Source organism: Pseudonaja textilis, chromosome 3 (genome assembly GCF_049901715.1).
Source record: "Pseudonaja textilis isolate UNSWEBS1 chromosome 3, rPseTex1.2, whole genome shotgun sequence".
In the NCBI taxonomy this organism is placed as follows: domain Eukaryota; kingdom Metazoa; phylum Chordata; class Lepidosauria; order Squamata; family Elapidae; genus Pseudonaja; species Pseudonaja textilis.
In genome coordinates, this window is record NC_141992.1 from 59,891,052 (window position 1) to 59,910,323 (window position 19,272).

A 19,272-nucleotide genomic window follows, 5' to 3' on the forward strand; every position below is an offset into this window, starting at 1 on the left:
AATTATTATGCACAATTATATTTAACCTTCTGTGTCCAGCTACTCTTGATGAAAATTGTCCTTCTTGATGGGATTAAATTTAGAATGAAACCTTTAAATTTGTATTGCATGCAGACATGCTTGGAAATACACATACTTGCTTATATGCACACATTTTTCGAAGACTCAATGCAATCTGAAAAAGCTATTTTCTTAATGCTGCATTGATAATGGAAAGTGTAAATCTTGTCCAAATAGGGGCCTTATAATAGCTATTAACTTCTTTTAACAAAACTAATATTTTATAATTATTCATTATAATATGCATATTAATTCCTTCCATTCGTAATGCCATTGGACAACCAGACAATCCTTTAATACAAAAAGATTAGCTCTGTATTGATAACAAATTTGACACAGTCTGGAGCAAACAAGAGTGTGCTGGCAACACTTGATCATAAATCTACCAATCAGATAGTAAATGGCTACCATACTGGCCTCTGGATGGTAAAACTTTTTTCTTTAAAAATAACTGAAAATTCTTCATTCACCATCACTGCACTCACACCTTCTTGTGTAACTTCAGAGAAAATAAAGAAAACCTAAAATAAAAGTAAAACAAAGACAATCAGTAGTTTTTACAGTGGTCTGTTTTCATGCCTGCTTTAGGGTTTTGGGTCTGTTCTTGCACCTAGCTTACAATGCCAACAACCTTCTGTCAACCTCTCATTTTTGTCCAGATGACATGCTGACTGTGGGAAGTTAGCTCAGGCTCAAATAGCACCAGGGCTGCTTAGGGCTAAAAGTAACTCTTTATCCCCAGTCCTGACAGCTTGTAGCTGTTTGGGAACCTATCTCATGATCCAATTAGGTATATTCTGCAGACAGGACCAAATGCATTGGGAATTTTGCTTGGTTGTTTACTTAGTTCTGTTTTGTTGTTACAAACAAATAGCAGATGGAGAAGAAGTGAGAATCTTGCATTTTTTTAAACTTACTAACTGTGAAACACAACAAAAAAGCACAACTCCAGCTGTCTGATGGAAAACTCTTGAAAAATGTGCTGGGTATAGTGCTTCTGTAAAAAGATCCATTCACCTACTTTTGGAAGAGAAAGTAAAAGCTCAGGTATATTAAGCAAAAAATATGAGTGCTAGATATTACAAACCAATTATAAGATGATATAACAATATTTATAACATGTTAGAAGTTCATTTTCTCTTTTCTGGTATTTGAGTTGTAAATATTGAGAATAATTAATACAATCCAAGCTTTTATTTATACAGCTATAATATGATCCTAATTTGTTTTGGCTCCATCTTGGAAAATCTGTCCTGTGAACTACAACCCCCTAACTAAAATTATTGCTTTACATACTGTTCCTCTATAATCTACTGTTCCAATGAAAGCAAGGAACAATTTTTAACCTTTCAATATGAGGACATAACCCAGTAATTAACTATTCTTCCTCCCGCCCATCTCTTTATAAATGCAGAAACAGTGAAGGCTTTGCCAAAGAAGCCATAATTTACGTGTTCAGGGGGAAAGAAACCAGAAAGAAAAACACTGCAAAACAGTGTAATTTTATTTAAATTAGTTCAAGACATCAAAATGGTTGCCTTCTTTATGTAAGCAAGGTTCACCATTTAATCAGCTAAAGTAGACTTGCTATAACCCAGCCCCTAAATAAGGATAATTTGCATAACACACAAATAAATTGAGCTAATTATGGTGGTTAATTTGCATAATTTCTAACAAACACTTCAGCTTTGTTCCTTCTTTAAATAAAAAGTGATGCACATGGGACAAGAAAATTTTCTAGCTTTCCATCTATGCTGATGAGGTCTAAATTGATTAACTACATAAGCAAAGAGAACTTGGGGTTATAATGCATACCTCAGTGAGTTGCATAGCAATAAAATGGCAAAATCCATGCTTAAATATATATTTTAAGTATTACGCTGTGATTGTATAAATATATAGTGTATTTTAGTGTTAAATTTTGCAATAAAGAACAAAATGGAAGTTTATCAATCCTATGCAATTCTTCTGCATAAACTCAACAGAGCTTCTGATTATGCATTCATAAGTTTATGCTAGTATCTATCAGGATAAACATGTTTATCATATTTTCAGAAGAACTGGCTAAAGCTATGTTCCGGTTGTGGACAAGCTCAATTCAAGAGAGTTTAGGACAGATTTTTACTCAGTTAAATCAGGGCAGACTCTCGCCTCAGAACCCTGTGCAAAACTGAACTTATGCTATGCTGCAAAGCATAAGCAAAAGGTAGGTGTAGGGTGTATGAGGGGGGTGCACTTTTTGAAAATCCTTTGGCAATTACCTTTGTAAAATGCATTGGGAGGGAAAGAAAATATTAGACTACATGATGACTAAGCTGTCTTCAGCTTAGAGGGTACATTGTAATAAGACCACTTTTGATTTCCCCCCATCACAAATGTGAATGAGTAATGAGATCATGGAAATAGGCACTGATGGAAAAGTAAAGAGATAATGGATGAGCAAGGTTGGGATGCATCTCATTCAAACTACAAAGGGTTATATACAATGCTGAAGAATTTGTTTGAATAAGTAGCTAATATGGTCAAAAAAACCACACCCACACCGAAAAAAAGATACAGTATGAAATGCATTATGCTTGTCTCAGGCTAAGAAATAAATATTAGAGAGACAGTAGTAATGTTGACACTAGAAAGGATGACCAGGAAAGGACCAAGATGGAGCTCTTGGAAAATAATATCAACCTCTCCCTCCATCCATAATGAACCAGCTTGTTCCAGCTCTGGCTAGAGATTTAAAGCAGCTATTACTGCATAGCCATATGGTGGTAAATGCATTTATATTCTTAAATTGAGTCTATTATCTACTGAGTTTCTCTAGGAAATTCTGTTTAAATTCTGGATGAAAAATCTAGAAGGGAGTGTTATGGTCTTGACCAGTTTCTTAATTAAAAACAGAGGAAAGAAATGTGCCTCTCTGAAGAAGGTGGCGGTGTTTTGGTTTTTTTACACTATATGGCCAAAGGTTGAGCATCATTTTCCTAAATCATACTCTGGAGCCTGGAATGAGAGAAAAGATGGATCAGATATTAGAACATGCTTCTAATCTGATTTTTAAAGTGGCCATTTTCTAACACATAATGATCCACAATAATGCACCATTGATATATGATTTTTGTTATATATATATATAACAAAAGAAACCCTAAGAAACCCTAAAGACAGAATCAAGTTAGAAAACCAAGGAGTATACGAAATCCCATGCAACCCCTGCCCCACCACATACATCGGACAAACCAACAGAAGAATAAGTGCACGCATTGAAGAACACAAGAACTCAATCAAAAAAGAAGAACTGACCTCTTCCCTGGTCCAACACCTCAAAGCCACAGGACATGAGATTGACTTTAAAAATACCAGAACTATTGCCAAAACTGAACACTTCAACAACAGAATAATCAGAGAAGCCATAGAGATAGAAAAATGCCCACACAGCATGAATAAATGAGATAATACCTCCCGCCTACCAGCCATTTGGAAACCCGCCCTCATTAACAAACGAGTACCTAACATGAAGAATGACACCAGACCCACACCCACGAGGGCCACACAAACCACACTTCCACGTAGAAAGCAGACTCACACCCACACAGATGATGAGACACGACCACACATGAAGCGAACGGACACCCACCATGAAGATGTGGCATGACCACGAACGCGAAGCCAAACAACAGGAACACAGCTCACCAGCTCAAATTCCCCAGCAACTAAGACTAACCTGAGCAAAACCAAGCCCCCACCTGAACAGAACACACCCCCAGCCAATCAGAACACAGCCAACACCCCAACCAATCAGAACACAGCCAAGCCCCCAACCAATGAGAACACACCCCCACCCAATCAGAACACAGCCAAGCCCCCACTCAATCAAGTCACACCCCCACTAGCAGTTAAAAGGAAGAAGCAGCTGCAAGCTCACATTACTCCGAGAAGCACAAAGCCGAAGACACAAGCCTGAAGATGACGAATGAGATTTTGTCGAAACGTCACCAAGATACTTCCAATTTTACGCGGGAGAAAACCCGAATAACCAAAGATCCACATACAAATACCCATTAAAACCTCAGAAAATAAATAAATATATATATATATATATATATGTCTGACTCACAGACGAACACAATACAATGAGATTGGCTGAGCTTCCTTTCATGCACCCTCCCCCCAACACAACTCACAGTGAGGACAGAAGTCCCTAACCCAGTCCCAATCTTATTATACTATGTAACCTTGTTGCACAACGCGCTGGCCCTGCAAGTCTATCATACTATGTTGACATGAAGTTATTTTCCATTCAGAAGTCTGACAGCTCACTGGTAGAAACTGTTCTTCAGCCTGTTGGTGTGGTTGGCTATGCTTCTATATCTCCTATCCGATGGTAGGAGAGTAAAGAAGTGCTGACCGGAATGTGAGTCATCCCTGAGAATTTTCCTCATTCTTCTAAGGCAACGAGCCCTAAGCGATGTCTTCTAGTGGTATCAGGGAACAGCCCACAATGTTTTGTGCTGTGCTCAGCACCAGGACACTTTCTATTGTAGACCGGTAAAAGGAGGTCATCAGTCATTGTTCCACTTTATTCTTTTACAAGACCCTAAGGAAATGGAGTCTCTGTTGGGCCTGTATCCACAATCACCTCCTACCTTCACATAACAAGTCAGGCAAACCAGCACACTCTCACCAGGCTGGGCAGGACTCCCTTTCAGTTAAAACCCTGCTAACCAATCCTTCCCCCACAAGAATCACTCAATACACAGTCAAGGGCATGGCCACCTAGCTGGAAAAAGAGGGACTGCCTTAAGGATGGATGCAGCACCAAATAGAGAATTTGCACCACCACAGATGTTGTTGAGGACCTTACCTTCCTTTCTTATATAGCTAGCCTTCTTTTCAAAGTCTGAGCTGATTATATTAAAATAAAACAAGCAGCAACTTTATAATACATGGGAGAAATATATCTGCCAAATTTTAGTAAAGACAGAGTAGAGCACAATTTTGTTAATGATGTAGTGAAGAAAACAATCTAGCGGAGAGAGGGAGGGAGGGAGGGAGGGAGGGAGGGGAGAGAGAGAGAGAGAAATGATATGACCACGGCATGTTTGCTATCGACAGGTAAGTTTGTAATGGGTTTTATTTTCAAAGTAGCATCTTGGATTTCACGATTAATATCATTTCAATAGTTGAGGCATCTAGAATACCACTTTCTTCTCTTGGTTGATACTTAGAAATTGCCAATTTTTAAGTACTTGAGGCCTGAAGATATGGACAAAGTACATGTTCGAATATGAGAATTACTAATCTGCCCAGTTCTTACCCTTCTGGGCTTCATATATCACTACATTCTTCCACAAAAAATAAAGAGATTTAAAGAAACCATACTGTGGAAAATGTATCAGAATGTTCAAAAACTGATGGATTTGTAACGATTATATTTTGTATTGCCTCAAACAAGAAAACATGTGTCTTTTCTTCCTAATAATGGAGGGAGGGAGGCTATTTAAGTCTAATATTGTAACATAAATATTATAATGATAATCTTGCTTTTAAGATGCTTTTAAAATATGATTATATACTAAAAAAACTGATTTGCTCCATAACATATTCTGCACGATGTATCCAAGTTAAAATCCTAAGCTCGATAGGACCAGAGTACTTTTAAAGAAAAGTAAAAGCATTCAAAGTTGTTCAAATTTTAATTAAGCAAACCATTAGATCAGTTAATATAAAAGAAAGTATAAAATATTAAGGTAAAACATGTATTAGAGTGAGATTTGCATTTTTATGAAGTATGAATCAACGAAAAGAAAATGCTTCTAAATTTCAGTTAACTGTTTCTTTAAAAAAAAATCTTGTTTCCATGGCAATGACAGCAGTAAGTTTGCATGAGATGAAGGATATGGATTTTTTTTTTCCTTTTATAAAACAATTTAGCTGAGAAGTGGCAGCACCATGGCCTCTTTTCAATTTTCTAATATGCCTAAAAGGCACAAAAATAAGGCAATAGAAATCACAAAATACAAACATGCAGCTGAGTCCTTCTTTTATTTTTTTAGTTTGCGTTTTTTTGTAAACATTCACACATTCAAACATGCAAACATTTTTCCAACATACTAAATTGTCAGAGAGAGGCCTTGTTTCTTCAATATGTACTTGCTCAATTCCATTAAAGTAGCTTTTAACAACATTAAACCTTGGTATGGAGATCATTTCTTGCAAAAAGGATGACTATAACACGAGCACTCTTTTTTTAAAATCAATTTATATCTAAGAAAAATCCCTCAATTCTCTAATGAGTAATCAGAGATAGAGGTTTCTAGGCTAAAAAAATCTTGTTGTAGAGAAAAGGGGGGGGGGGAGATAGAAACCCAACGCTCAAATCAATACTGTATCACTGTCTCCACAGGCAAGAGATGCTGGGTCAGGAAAATCATGAAAAATTCATAACAAAGATAGTCAAGTCATCCATAAAGCAGAAAAAAATGCTATATCTAAAGATCCCTTGAGCAATCAAAGACACTTTACAGATTTCACCACAGATAAGTGCTGGTTTGTTTCATCGACGTGACTTAATACTGTTCGTATCTTATTTCTGACAGTAAATGGGGAGGTTTTGATCCATATTTACTACCTTTCCTTTTTCCTGTATTCAGTTCTCAGCCTCTGTATTAGTTGCTCATGGGACAATTCCCAGTAACTGCTCTAAGTCCCACAAAACAGAGAATAACTCACCAGTGAGGAATTAGTTCTTTTCTGTAGAATTAAGTTATCGCTGTATCCCTCTGCAGCTTAGAACATTCAAGAAGCCTATTCCAGTATGGGATGTATTTTTTTACACTCACCCACCAAGCTTTTCTCCCTGATGAATTCAGTGCTATGAACCATGAAGAAAGATCATAACATAGTTCACAGAATGGTTTTAGGGTGACAAGAAATCTGCCACAGCTAATAATCTATAGAGATAATAAGGGTCAGTTTTCTATTCTTCCCTTAAACTTATATGTATGTAATAATTCCTTATAGGTAGCTCAAGGAAAAACAATTTTATTGAAAAATATAACCCACAAAAATGCACAGAAATGTTATGAATTAACAAAATACTAATAATTACAAAGTTACCCAAAAGAATAATTCTTTTCTGCTGTAATAGTTTTAAGATACCTTATAAATTATTAAATTATAAATTAAGAAATTTATAAGGCTTTGTGATTACACCAAACTTCTTCATATTCATTGTTGCGATGGTATTTGATCCAGAAAATCAAATTGTTGAAAATATTTCAATTTTCATGAGCATAAGATGAAGGTGATAAATCACTGTTCTTTATGTTCAATTCAATGAAGTACCTAAAAGAGGCATGAAGCAATTACTAGGATTATTTATTACAAATACAAGAATTTTCTGAACTTAGAACATTATTTAAAGCATTAAAATATTTATTTTTAATAACAATTTACTATAAAGACAAAAGATTTAAGTGTTCAGAGGTGGTATTCAGCAGGTTCTGACAGTTCTGGAAAACGGGTAGCAGAAATTTTGAGTAGTTCAGAGAACCGGTAAATACCACCTCTGACTGGATTTTACAGTATCCTTCCCCAGCCATGCCCACCAACCACGCCTACAGAATTGGTAGTAAAAAAATTTGAATCCCACCACTCTAAGTGTTTATTATAAAGAAGGTACTTGGGGAAATAGAACTGTTTCTGATTAAGCCCAATTGGTCATCTTTATGTTTCTACATTCATTCATTACTGTTATTCATAGCCCTTGTTTTTTAAGGTGTCCTATTCATTCATACTGCATATTATTTGATATTCAGAGCAGTCATTACTGAGATTTTCAGAGGGATGAGAAAGTTCCCATTATAAATTTGGTAATCAATTTGTTTAACAATAGACATAAACCCAAAACATTTTCCAATTAACTGCACTTTAAAAAAATATTTGAAGTATTAGCATTATTGATGAAAGATAATGATATTGCTAAAATGTATCTAAACAAAATATTTATACAAATTGATATCCTGGCAACTGCAGTAAAATTCAAAGAATACTGGTAGCAGATCAGGTGGTGTACAATTAATCCAGGGTAATGTAATTAATATATATATATATATTTTCTTACGTTTTCACGGGTACTTACATGTATGGCATTCGGCTTTGCTTGGGTATTTTCCCACATCATAGTAGTTGTGCTTTTAAAGTTGTAGCGACGTTTCAGCAGAATCTCATCTGCCATCATCAGGCTTCTACAGAAATGTCACTACAACTTTAAAAGCACAACTACTATGATGTGGGAAAATACCCGAGCAAAGCCGAATGACATACATACACACACACACACACACACACACACACACACACTAGGTTGAGCCATTACTATGTGGAATTTAAAATAAAAAATTAAAATTACAGCATCTGAAAGAGTTACAAATTGCTAAATAGAAACTAAATTAAATGCATCACATCACTCATAATTATGATAATCACAATATAGCATTCCTTTTTCATAAGAATTCACTTCTGACAGACATATGTCATCATATTAGAAATTAGATACACTTGAGTATTTATATTGTATTCATCAAAGATACAGAAATACAAAATATAACAGATAACAGATAGATAACAGATAATCAGAATTGGAAGGGATCTTGTAGGTCATCTAATCCAACCCCCCACCCAAGTGGGAGACCCTACACCATGTCTGACAAATGGCAGTCCAATCTCTTCTAGAAGGTCTCAAGTGATGGCACTCCCACAACTTCTGAGGGCAAGCTGTTCCACTGGTTGATTGTTGTCACTGTCAGAAAGTTTCTCCTTATTTCCAGCTTAAATCTCTCCTTGTTCAGTTTCCATCCATTATTCCTTGTCTGGCCTGCAAGCATTTTAGAAAATAGCTTGATCTCTTCTTCTCTGTGGCAGCCCCTCAAATATTGGAAGACTGCTATCATGTCGCCCTGGTCCTTCTCTTCACTAGACTAGCCATGCCCAGTTCCTGTAACCGTTTTTCATATGTTTTAGTCCCCAGTCCCCTAATCATCCTGGTTGCTCTTCTCTGTACTTTTTCTAGAGTCTCAACATCTTTTTTATAATGTGGTAAACAAAATTGGATGCAGTACAGAGGTGGTATTCAACTGGTTCACACGGGTTCTGGAGAACCTGTAGCAATAATTAGGCATGGGTCGCGGAACTGTTAGTAACTTCTGGCTAGCCACGCCCCTGAACCAGTTCTCCAATCGCTGGTCACTCAGTTGCCCCACCCACCTGATGCTCGCTCAAGCCGCTTGCCTGCCCGTTGTTCACCCCACCCAGTCACTCCTCCCTTCCTTGTGGCATGCTGGGCCCTCGTGACTTGTCTAACCTGACTTCCCCACGTTGTGCCTGCACCCCAACTGAGCAGACCTGATCTGCCTGCCCTGCTCACAGGTAAGCCTGTGAGTTGCACTAGGCCTTTGCCCACTGCACAGGGCCTTTCTGTGCCGGGCTAGTCCAGAGGGCGGGGGGGCAGCGGTGGTGGCAGCGCAGCTATTGGAAGCAGCCCCAGGATTTCCTGGCCTCCCTTTAGGGGCGCGTCCGCTGCCCTTCCAGCCCAACAGAGCAGGGAAAGTGGAGGAAAAGTGAAAGGAAAGCTCAGCAGAGCAGGGAAAGTGGAGGAAAAGCAAAGGGGAAGGTTTTGCTTTTCCTCTCCCTTTCGGGGCGCGTCCTCCACCCTCCTAGCCCAGCAGAGCAGGGAAAGCAGAGGAAAAGTGAAGGGAAAGGTTTTGCTTTTCCCCTCTCTTTTGTGATGCATCCGCTGCCCTCCCAGCCCAGCAGAGCAGGGGAAGCGGAGGAAGAGCGAAGGGAAAGGTTTTGCTTTCTCCCTCCCTTTCAGGGCACGTCCGCCACCCTCCCAGCCCAGCAGAGCAGGGAAAGCAGAGGAAAAGCAAAGGGAAAGCCTTTGCTTTCCCCCTCCCTTTCGGGGTGCACCCACCTGCCACCACCACCGCCCGTGTGCTTCAAAAGGGAGGACGATGGATGTTCTGGGGCTGCTGCTTTCTTCATTGTCCTGCTGCTCGCTGCACATAAGTTCTTCCCAGAAAAGATGTGTGTGAGATAGAGACAAGGAAGGGAAGGAAGGAAGAAAGGGAGGGAGGGAGGGAGGGCAAGAAGGAAAGAGCAAGAAAGGAAGAAAGAGCAAGAAAGAAAGAAGAAGGGAGAGAAAGAAATAAAGAGGAAAAAAAGAGAAAGAAAAATAGGAAGAAAGAAAGAAAAAAAGAGGAAGGAAGGGCAAGAAGGAAAGATCAAGAAAAAAAGAGGGGAGAGAAAGAGAGAAAAAAGAGAAAGGGGAGAAAGAAAGAGAGAGAGAAAGAAAAAAAGAAGGAGGGGGAGAGAGAATATTCTGTGCTATTATTTTAAATTGTTCCATTATTTATCATATATTAATATTTTGCACTGTCCCTACACCTAAAGTGATTTTACTGCCTTTCTTTTGCTCAGGTATTTTTCAGGATTTACATGTCAATAGTCCAGAGCATAAATACAGGTGCATTTAACAGAGTTGAAAGGGACTATGGAGGTCCTCTAGTCCAGCCCCCTGCTCAGATAGATAATAAAGTCAAAAAAAGGTGAATATTTTTACAGAACTATAGATACATTGAGGCTGGGTGTGACAAAGAATGGCTTGGAGGGGAGGGGCCACGTGAGGTACCCCTTGACGTGAGTAACATTGAGTTGGCCACAGCCAACCAGTCACATGGCCACCTAGTCACATGACTATCCTAGTCACATGGCCACCAAGCCACGCCCACCCAGTCATGTGACCCCCCAAGCCACGCCCACCAAATAAGCCATGCCCACAGAACCAGTAGTAAAAACATTTGAATCCCACCACTGATGCAGTACTTTAGGTATGGTATGGTCTTACTAAGGCTTTATAGAGTGGTATTAGTATCTCCCTTGATTTACTTGTTATTGTTCTAAGAAATTGGCAACTGATGTTCTTACAAATATTAACAATTAAGCATATAAATTTAACACAATCTTATCTATATCAATTCATATTAATTCTACTCTGTAGACAAAAATTTGTTATGGCAGTAACATATTTGAACGTATTATTTCCCTTTTTCTAAAAAAAAGCAATAAATTTAGTATGCTTTAAAATAGGAGATTGTAATTATTTTAAAAAGAAGAAACTATATTGTGTGTGTAAACACATACATACAATACACACAGACATCCACACACTTATTTATGTAGTTTTAGTATGTGAAATAATATGACTAATATTATTTGATAATAATATATGCTGATATAATATAAAATAAAACCATATCATCAAAATTGAGTACTTCATTAATAGATCACTAAAATCCTTATGTTTAAACAAAAACTGAAATTGACATACAGATTTTTATGACAGATAAAAAATGTGGTATTTGCATTCTTTATGCCATATTGCTAACAATGTATCTAACATAACTATGAACATTATATTAACTTAGATCAAGTTATTTAAAGCACACAGTGAGACATCTGTGGTCCTCTTCGTGCTAGTGATAATGTTGTTAAAATGATATATATGCACATATACATATACACACATATGTGCATATGTCTACACACACACACACACACACACACACACAGCTTTTAAACAGGTATGGCATAAATTGTATTGCAAGCTGAAAATAGAGGATTTTGAACAAAATTTACGATATTTAATAACCTTAAATAAATTATTTTAACTATTTTTATAATATGTTCAGTATAAAGAAACATCTATGGTTCTTATTATACAATTAATGTAAAACATATACATATTAATGCAATGATTTGAAATATTTCTTTAATATATCTAGAGTACAGTATCTATGGATTCCCAAGGTACTGTTAAAGCCTCATTACATTCAGATACTGGAATTTTAAAGATGAAAAAAAGATTAAATGAAGATACATTACAAAGTTCACAAATCAGACTAATAGAGAATCCATTATTTTATATATATTTACAACCAGCAAAACAAACATCCTGTGAATTCTGAATATATACTATATCTCTCCATATCTCAGTGTCAAGGAGGCAAGTTCTCTTTCATTTTTCAGCTGTATAGTCTGATCATTATCGACTAAGGCCCAAAACAGAAAAATGGAACCAATCATATACCACCATTGGTTTTGATTTTTTTCCTTCTAACATTGATAGGATAATCATAAAATATATTATAGTATGTGAAATGGTTTACATATATTGTAAGATAGAAATAGAGACTGGCATACTTGCTATAAAACAAATCACTTTAATCACTAAATATTAAAATAATATTTATTTATTTGGTCTATATTTATTTTATGGCTTTGCCCTCCACTTCTTTGGAGTGTGGTTTCTAATATTGATTATCAACATGCATACATGCACATATGTCACAATCACAATTTATTATAAACTTGGGTAAAAATAGCGTTGTACAGATTTTTCTTGTGTTTGTATTTTTTTTACCCCTAACTAATATTCTGTTGCTGAAGGTTATATAGTGTTATCTTACTTTTAAATGTGGTACATCAGGTACTTAAAAGCCAATGGATGGTAAGCAAAATGATTCAGCCTTTTAAATTAATTTGTTAGATGGGGTTACAGTGAAAGATAAAGAAGACCACGCTAATAACAATAAGTAGAAAACCCACCTTAAATTGACAATGAAGATATCAAAGTGGTGGATAGCCTTTCGGGATCAACCATCCACAGCAAAGGAACAAGCAGTTAGCAAATATGCCACAAACTAGCACTTGATAGAGTAGCTGTGAAGGCCTCGGAAAATATATTCAAATGCAACAGAAGATGATTAGGAGCCTGGAGACTAAAATGGGAATGGTTGCAGGAATTGGGTATGTCTAGTCTAGTGAAAAGAAGGACTAAGGATGACATGATAGCAGGGTTCCAATATTTGAGGGCTGCTCACAGAGCACCAAGGACCCTCTTTTCAACCCTGAGCTACAAATAATCTTCTTTCCTAATATCTTATTTTTTAAAACGTCAAGATAAATACTTAGCATCAAAAAAAGGGGGGGAACCATCTGGAAATACACTGTTTAGAGGAAGATACATGGATTCCTTGACTTACGACCACAATTGAGCCCATTCCGAGATACATTTATTGAGTTTTTCCCGGTTTTACAATCTTTTTTGCCATACTTCTTAAGTAAATCACTGCAGTTGTTAAGCTAGTAACATGGTTTTAAGTGAATCTAGCTCTCCATTGACTTTGCTTGTCAGAAGGCCGCAAAAGATTATCATGTGACCCGGGGACAATGCAACCATCATAAACAAGAACCAGTTACCAAGCATCCAAATTTCAATCATGTGACCATGGGGATGCTGCAATGGTTGTAAGTGTGAAAAATGGTCATAAGTCACCTTTTCCAGAGCTGTTATAATTTCGAACAGTGAACGAATGGTAAGTGAATGGTTGCAAGTAAAGGACTACCTGTATATGGAAGACTGTGCTCCATCTATAGCTAAATGGTTGTTTGGACGCTCTAATGAAATACGACTGCTACATTTTAAAATCCAAAGTCAATAAAGCAGGATAAAAAAGATTTCAAATTCATTACATTCTACATGCTTTGTGTAAAAAAGGAAAAAATTGACAAAAAGACAAAAACTAATTAAAAGAATATGCAAAGTACATATCCAAATCCTTTTGAAGTGTAATAAAGAAAACATTCAACAGAAGCATTTTTTTCCTCCTAGATAATAAATGATAAGCAAACAGGAGGATCAAGATTAAGAAACTGCTTTATAAGAAACTATGAACAATAAGCAAATAATAGTGATATTTTAAGCTATTTTTAGGCTGCCAAAGTAATCCAGACAATCATATGAAGCAAAAAACTTTTCTCAACTTAATATGTACAATCTGATTAAACAAATACACTTCAACACAGTTATATTAAACACCCCGCAAAGTACTTTCCTAGTTTACAAATAAATTCTTCAACAATAATACACCTAAATCTTCAACATAAATGGTGCTTACCTGATATTCTTTTACATTTTCAACTGAGAAGTTGAACCAGACTCGAAAACGTGGATTACATGTGTCTGGTCTGATGAAAAGATCATATTCAAATTCAGTAATATGGTCAACACGTCCAAGGTTCCCTAGAAACATTTGGAAAACAAATTGTGAGGTTACGGTTTCCACAAAATCCGTCTATGGCAATATCATGCTTAACTCACCAAGACTTAATAAAATTGTATGCTATCCCAAATATATTAGCTAAGGGGTTCCCAACCCCCAGACCATGGCCCACTATTGGGCTGCAGCCTGTTCGAAACTGGGCCACAGGAGAAAGGGGCAAGCGTGCATGCGCAAAGCTCCATTCGCACAAATGGAGCTTCACACAAAAGCGTCCTTCACTTGCACAAGAGCACAAGTGTACCATTCACTCAAATGACCTCTGCTTGCGTGAGTGGAGCTTCACGTACAAGCGCAAGCACTGTCCACTCACATGCAAAGCTCCATTTGTGTGAATGGAATAGAATTGTGCGCACAAAAATGCACCTGCTACTCATATCCTCCCTCGCACCAGGCAGCCAAGCTGGAAAGGTTGGGGACCATTGTACTAGCTGACCATATAAGCACATTTCATTTTCTAAAATATACAGTAAAGTGTTTCTCATTTTAGGGCAGTAATTCCCTTCATCACTATAGCTGTCCAGCAGTTTTGTATTTGAAACAGAAAGGCATTTCCTGTGGTTTCTTTAGCAGAAAAGTGCTGATCAGAAGTTGTTACTGGTTCATTTTTTTAACAAAGGACATTCTTTCATAAATAAATATGTCATTCATAAAATAAAAGGCAAGACAGGACTACTCAGACCAATGTATTCTGTATCCTTGGCTCATAACACACCAGATTTAACTGTGTAAAAAATCTTGGATGGCACAGAAAATCTGCACATTGACAAAATTTCATCAGGCAGTTGAAAAGGCCATACTGCTTGGATCCACACATATACTACGATGAAACAGTGTGGCATCCTAAGTCCTTGAGAAGAAGTCAATAGGTATGAAGGACAACAACAATTTAAAAACTGGCAGATGTGAGTTCATATAGTTCTATGTATAATAATAACAAAAAAAAAAATAAAGATGCCACATTAAGTTTTAGACTGCTTGGAAATAAATTAAAATGGGAAATGCTTTATAACCTGCTTAAGAATTGGTCCAATATTTCAATATAATGGAGATTAGGTGGAGAAAACTGACTTCAAAAGGAAAAAAAAAACAGGATGAGAAAGTAAGCAAAAAAACAGCAAACTGCCCTGTTCCATAAATCATAAGTTTACCTATGGAGCTTTCCAGTGTTAGTCAGACAAGTTTAATGATTGCACAGTTCCTTTTTTCTAAAACTTCTGATTTTATTACAATTTCCTTGGAACTCTAGTAATCCCCTTTTCATTCCTTTGCTACTTCTAGATTGATCTTCTGTTAAACAGTTATCCAATGTCATATATAGAATGTTATGAATGGGAGAGAAAGTCAACTAATAATTCTCTATAAAGGTAGTCCTTGAGTTACAATTATTCATTTAATGACCCATTGAAAGTTAAAACACAGCTTTAAAAAGTGACATCAATTTTCACACTTACAACTATTGCAGCTTCCCCATGGTCATTTGATCAAATTGGGGCAGTTAGCAACTGGCGTGTATTTATGACGGTTGCACTGTTCCGGGATCATGTGATTACTATTTGTAATCTTCCCGTCTGGCTTAAGCAAAGTCAATGGGGGAAGCCAGATTTGCTTAACGACCATATGATTCACTTAATATCTGCAATGATTTCAATTATATAATACTGTTTTTCCTCTTTCGTAGCAATAATACAGCATTCAAAAAATGGGGAATCTACAGAATATGTTCAGTCTGAAATATTGTAAGCATTAAATGCTCTATTCTGAATTTGAAATGGGTTGTTCTGATCAATACAGAAGTCCCTTTTAAGCTCAAACAAGGCCAATTTCAACGTTGAAATGCTTTTAAAATAGTCAGTAGCAGAAATGTTTTAAATTCAAATGGATTGTACAACCCTAGTCAAAGTTGATTATGGCAGTTTTAAAATGATTTTTAAAAGAAACACTCTTCAGCTTATACTGGGATTTAAATTTTTGTTTTCATTTGGACTTCCTGTTGGGTGCTGTGTCAGTGCAGAGCTGAGGAGCGGATCGCTGCTCTGAAAGATTCCGATTTTCGCTAGTTGGTGGCTTTCTGGAGCGTTGGACCCCGGAGGGATAGGCAAAAGAAAGGGGAAGATATGGAGGTCTTGGGGAGATGCTGCAATCCTGGAGACTGGAAGAAGAATCCCCTAAAAACCAACAATAGAAGAGGGAGATCATGACAACAGTGATGATCGGAACCAGAGAAGCAGCAGCCCAGCCGATTAAAAGAAGCGAAAGGAGGGAAACAGTAGGCTAAGCACTGGAAAGGCGTATTTAAAGAAGATTTTCAGAATATTGGTGTATACTGTAAAGGAAGCTCCGAACTGAGTGGTGTGGTGAAGCAGCGGAGTTTTTGACAGGAGCGTTGACGGAAACAACAGCAGAGATTTATGCTGACTAATGGAATCATGAAACCTGAGGAAATGAAGGGTGAGATAACAACATTTGCTTTGCGAGTGGAGGAGTGAATTATAGAACCTTACTGTCCATTTATTTGAGAAGTGAGGAAAGAAAGAAAAAGAAGTGAAAGTGATTAAGTGGTATAGGAAAACGAAAGGACAATTAAGAGTGTAAAACTTGGGAATGAACTTTTGACTCATTGAAAGATTGGAAGAAAGGACTAGGGAAAAGAAAGTTTAATTTGATAAATATTAATAGACAATCCTGACAACAAAATAAGAAAGATTTATTTAAGGTTCATAAGTGAAACTGTGACTGTAAGGGAATAAAAGAACAAAAGAGCAACTAGAAAATACACAAACGGAGGAAGTGACTATGCAACTTGGAACGAGGACATTTTGAATTAAGAGTTGCTGTAAGACAATTAACAAAAAAAATAATCTCTGGATCTCATCTAATATATATTGGTAAGATGCAAACCTATTTAAGTGACATTGGTAGAAAACTAATTTGATAGAGGTAAATATACTAGAAATTTCTATACAGAATATTGCTTACTACTGATTGAACTTTTTGGATTAATTGAATAATTGTTGGAAAGTGATTCTATAAGCATATGAATTAGATGGTCAAAGAATAATTATATAGTATTATTATTTTCATCTTATTGTTTTACTGATAAATTATACCAATCAATTTTTGTTTAAAAGTACTATATAAGAAACCTAAGGGGGAAAAAAAATTAGACTTACTTACTTTGATTAAATATATATCCTTAAGGAAATAGATAAATTCATATATTTAAATATATTAATGAGCTGGGTGCTTTAACTATTTACATTAATTACGTGATTATATAGGTTTGGTGTTTTCTTGTTAAGCATACTGGTATCTATTTACTTGTATTTATAGTGGATTAACTAAATATATATTGGATTAACATCTAACTCTCTAAACCTTAGAATATTTAACCAGTTAAGAAATAGAAATAAGATCTGTCTGGGACCATCTATAATAGAAAACTCTTAGTTAACAATATATGTATAAATACATATACTGTATTTAAAGGAGAAGACAATATAACTCTACTAGGATAGTTGATGGTGGATTGGAGAGAGCTTCTACAAATATGGCAACAAAATGGCAACAATAACTACAAATGTAAAATCAGGGAAGAAACCTACAACAGCGACATTTTCACCTCTGGGACAGAGATCGATTGACGCAATGTTACTGGCGGAAAAGACAAGTTCTGCCAAAAGTTTGCAGGCAGTACAGTCAACACTTGCCATGATTCAGGAAATGACGATAAAAACCCATGAACTGATAGCGAGGAATCACGACAACATGAAATTAGAAAAGAGAACGGAAATAGTGAAGAACAAGATACAAAATTTGGATAGCAAAATCGGAAAGATGCAGGAGACAATGACAAAAAATGAACAAAAATTAAACACAGTAAGGCAAGAACTGACGTGGTAGAAAAGAGGTTAGAGGAATTGGAACAAAATTGGAAAGTCTTATATTGTGAACTTCAGGATTCCGTGGTGCATATAGAATTAGAAAAGGCATCATTTTATTTGAGATTTCAGAATGTTGTTGAAGATAAAAAGGAAGATTTACATGAAATAATGGCAAATTTGATAGCAACAGCCCTACAGAAAGACAAACAGGAAATTGAGAATGACATCGATGACATCTACAGAGTATATACCCATTACATCCGAAGACACAGACTACCCTGAGAAATCCACATCAGATTCGCAAGAAAGACAATATGAGATAAGCTATACAGCAAGGCCAGAGACGAGCCACTGATATATAAAGATCATGAAATGGTAACGTTGAAGCAAATACCTAGGAGAGTTAGGGAGCAAAGAAGAGGTTACCAGTTTTCGTCATATCAGTTAATTAAGAATGGTATATCATTCAGATGGCTCACCCCAGAAGGGCTCCCTGCATGGCAGGATAAAAAATATAAAATTGATACAATAGAGAAAGCGCATCAATTTCGCGAATAATATCTGGGACCTGAGGAAGAACGTGAAAGTGGAGAAGATTTAAATACAAGAAGTCAGGAAGAACAACTCTCGAAAGTGAAAGAACTTGCACCACAGTCAGAATTTCAGAAACTTAGAGAAGATGAGGACAACAGACCAAGTACAAGAGAACCCAGAACAAGGAAAGAAACAAAAAACACCCTACACAGACAGTAACACGAACAGAGAAATCACCTTATTTTCAGTTAATATCAATGGTTTAAACTCAAGATTAAATAGAAAACAGTCATTTGAAAAACTTAAAAAACAAAATGCAGACATAACAGGTATACAAGAAGTACACATCATAGATAAACAGGCAGACCTCCTAAAGGATACTAATTTGGGGGGAAATGTATTGGGCTCTTTCAAATCAAAGGAAAAGAGGTATATATAAAAGATTGGCTGCAACACAAACAACTATACAAGGATGATGATGGAAGAATGTTATTTATAGAAATAATATTAAATCAGAAAAAGACTTTGTTAGTTACAGTATATGCCCCAAATGTAACTCAAAAAGAATTTTATAATAAACTACATCACAAGATAGTAGAAACTGAATATACTAATGTATG

The 19,272-nt window shown here is 36.4% G+C and overlaps 1 protein-coding gene across 3 annotated transcripts in view; it reads right to left on the reverse strand.

The window, feature by feature from the left end:
- BEND5 (BEN domain containing 5) overlaps window positions 1–19,272 on the reverse strand; it is an 862,462-nt gene that overhangs the window by 807,849 nt on the left and 35,341 nt on the right. For all 3 annotated transcript variants that reach the window (XR_015742872.1, XM_087929892.1, XM_026707046.2), the window contains exon 3: window positions 14,073–14,197. Coding sequence is in view for 2 of the 3 variants with exons in the window: in XM_087929892.1 (XP_087786018.1) it covers window positions 14,073–14,197 (125 nt within the window). In the remaining variant the exon portion in view is untranslated. The remainder of the gene's footprint in view (window positions 1–14,072; window positions 14,198–19,272) is intronic.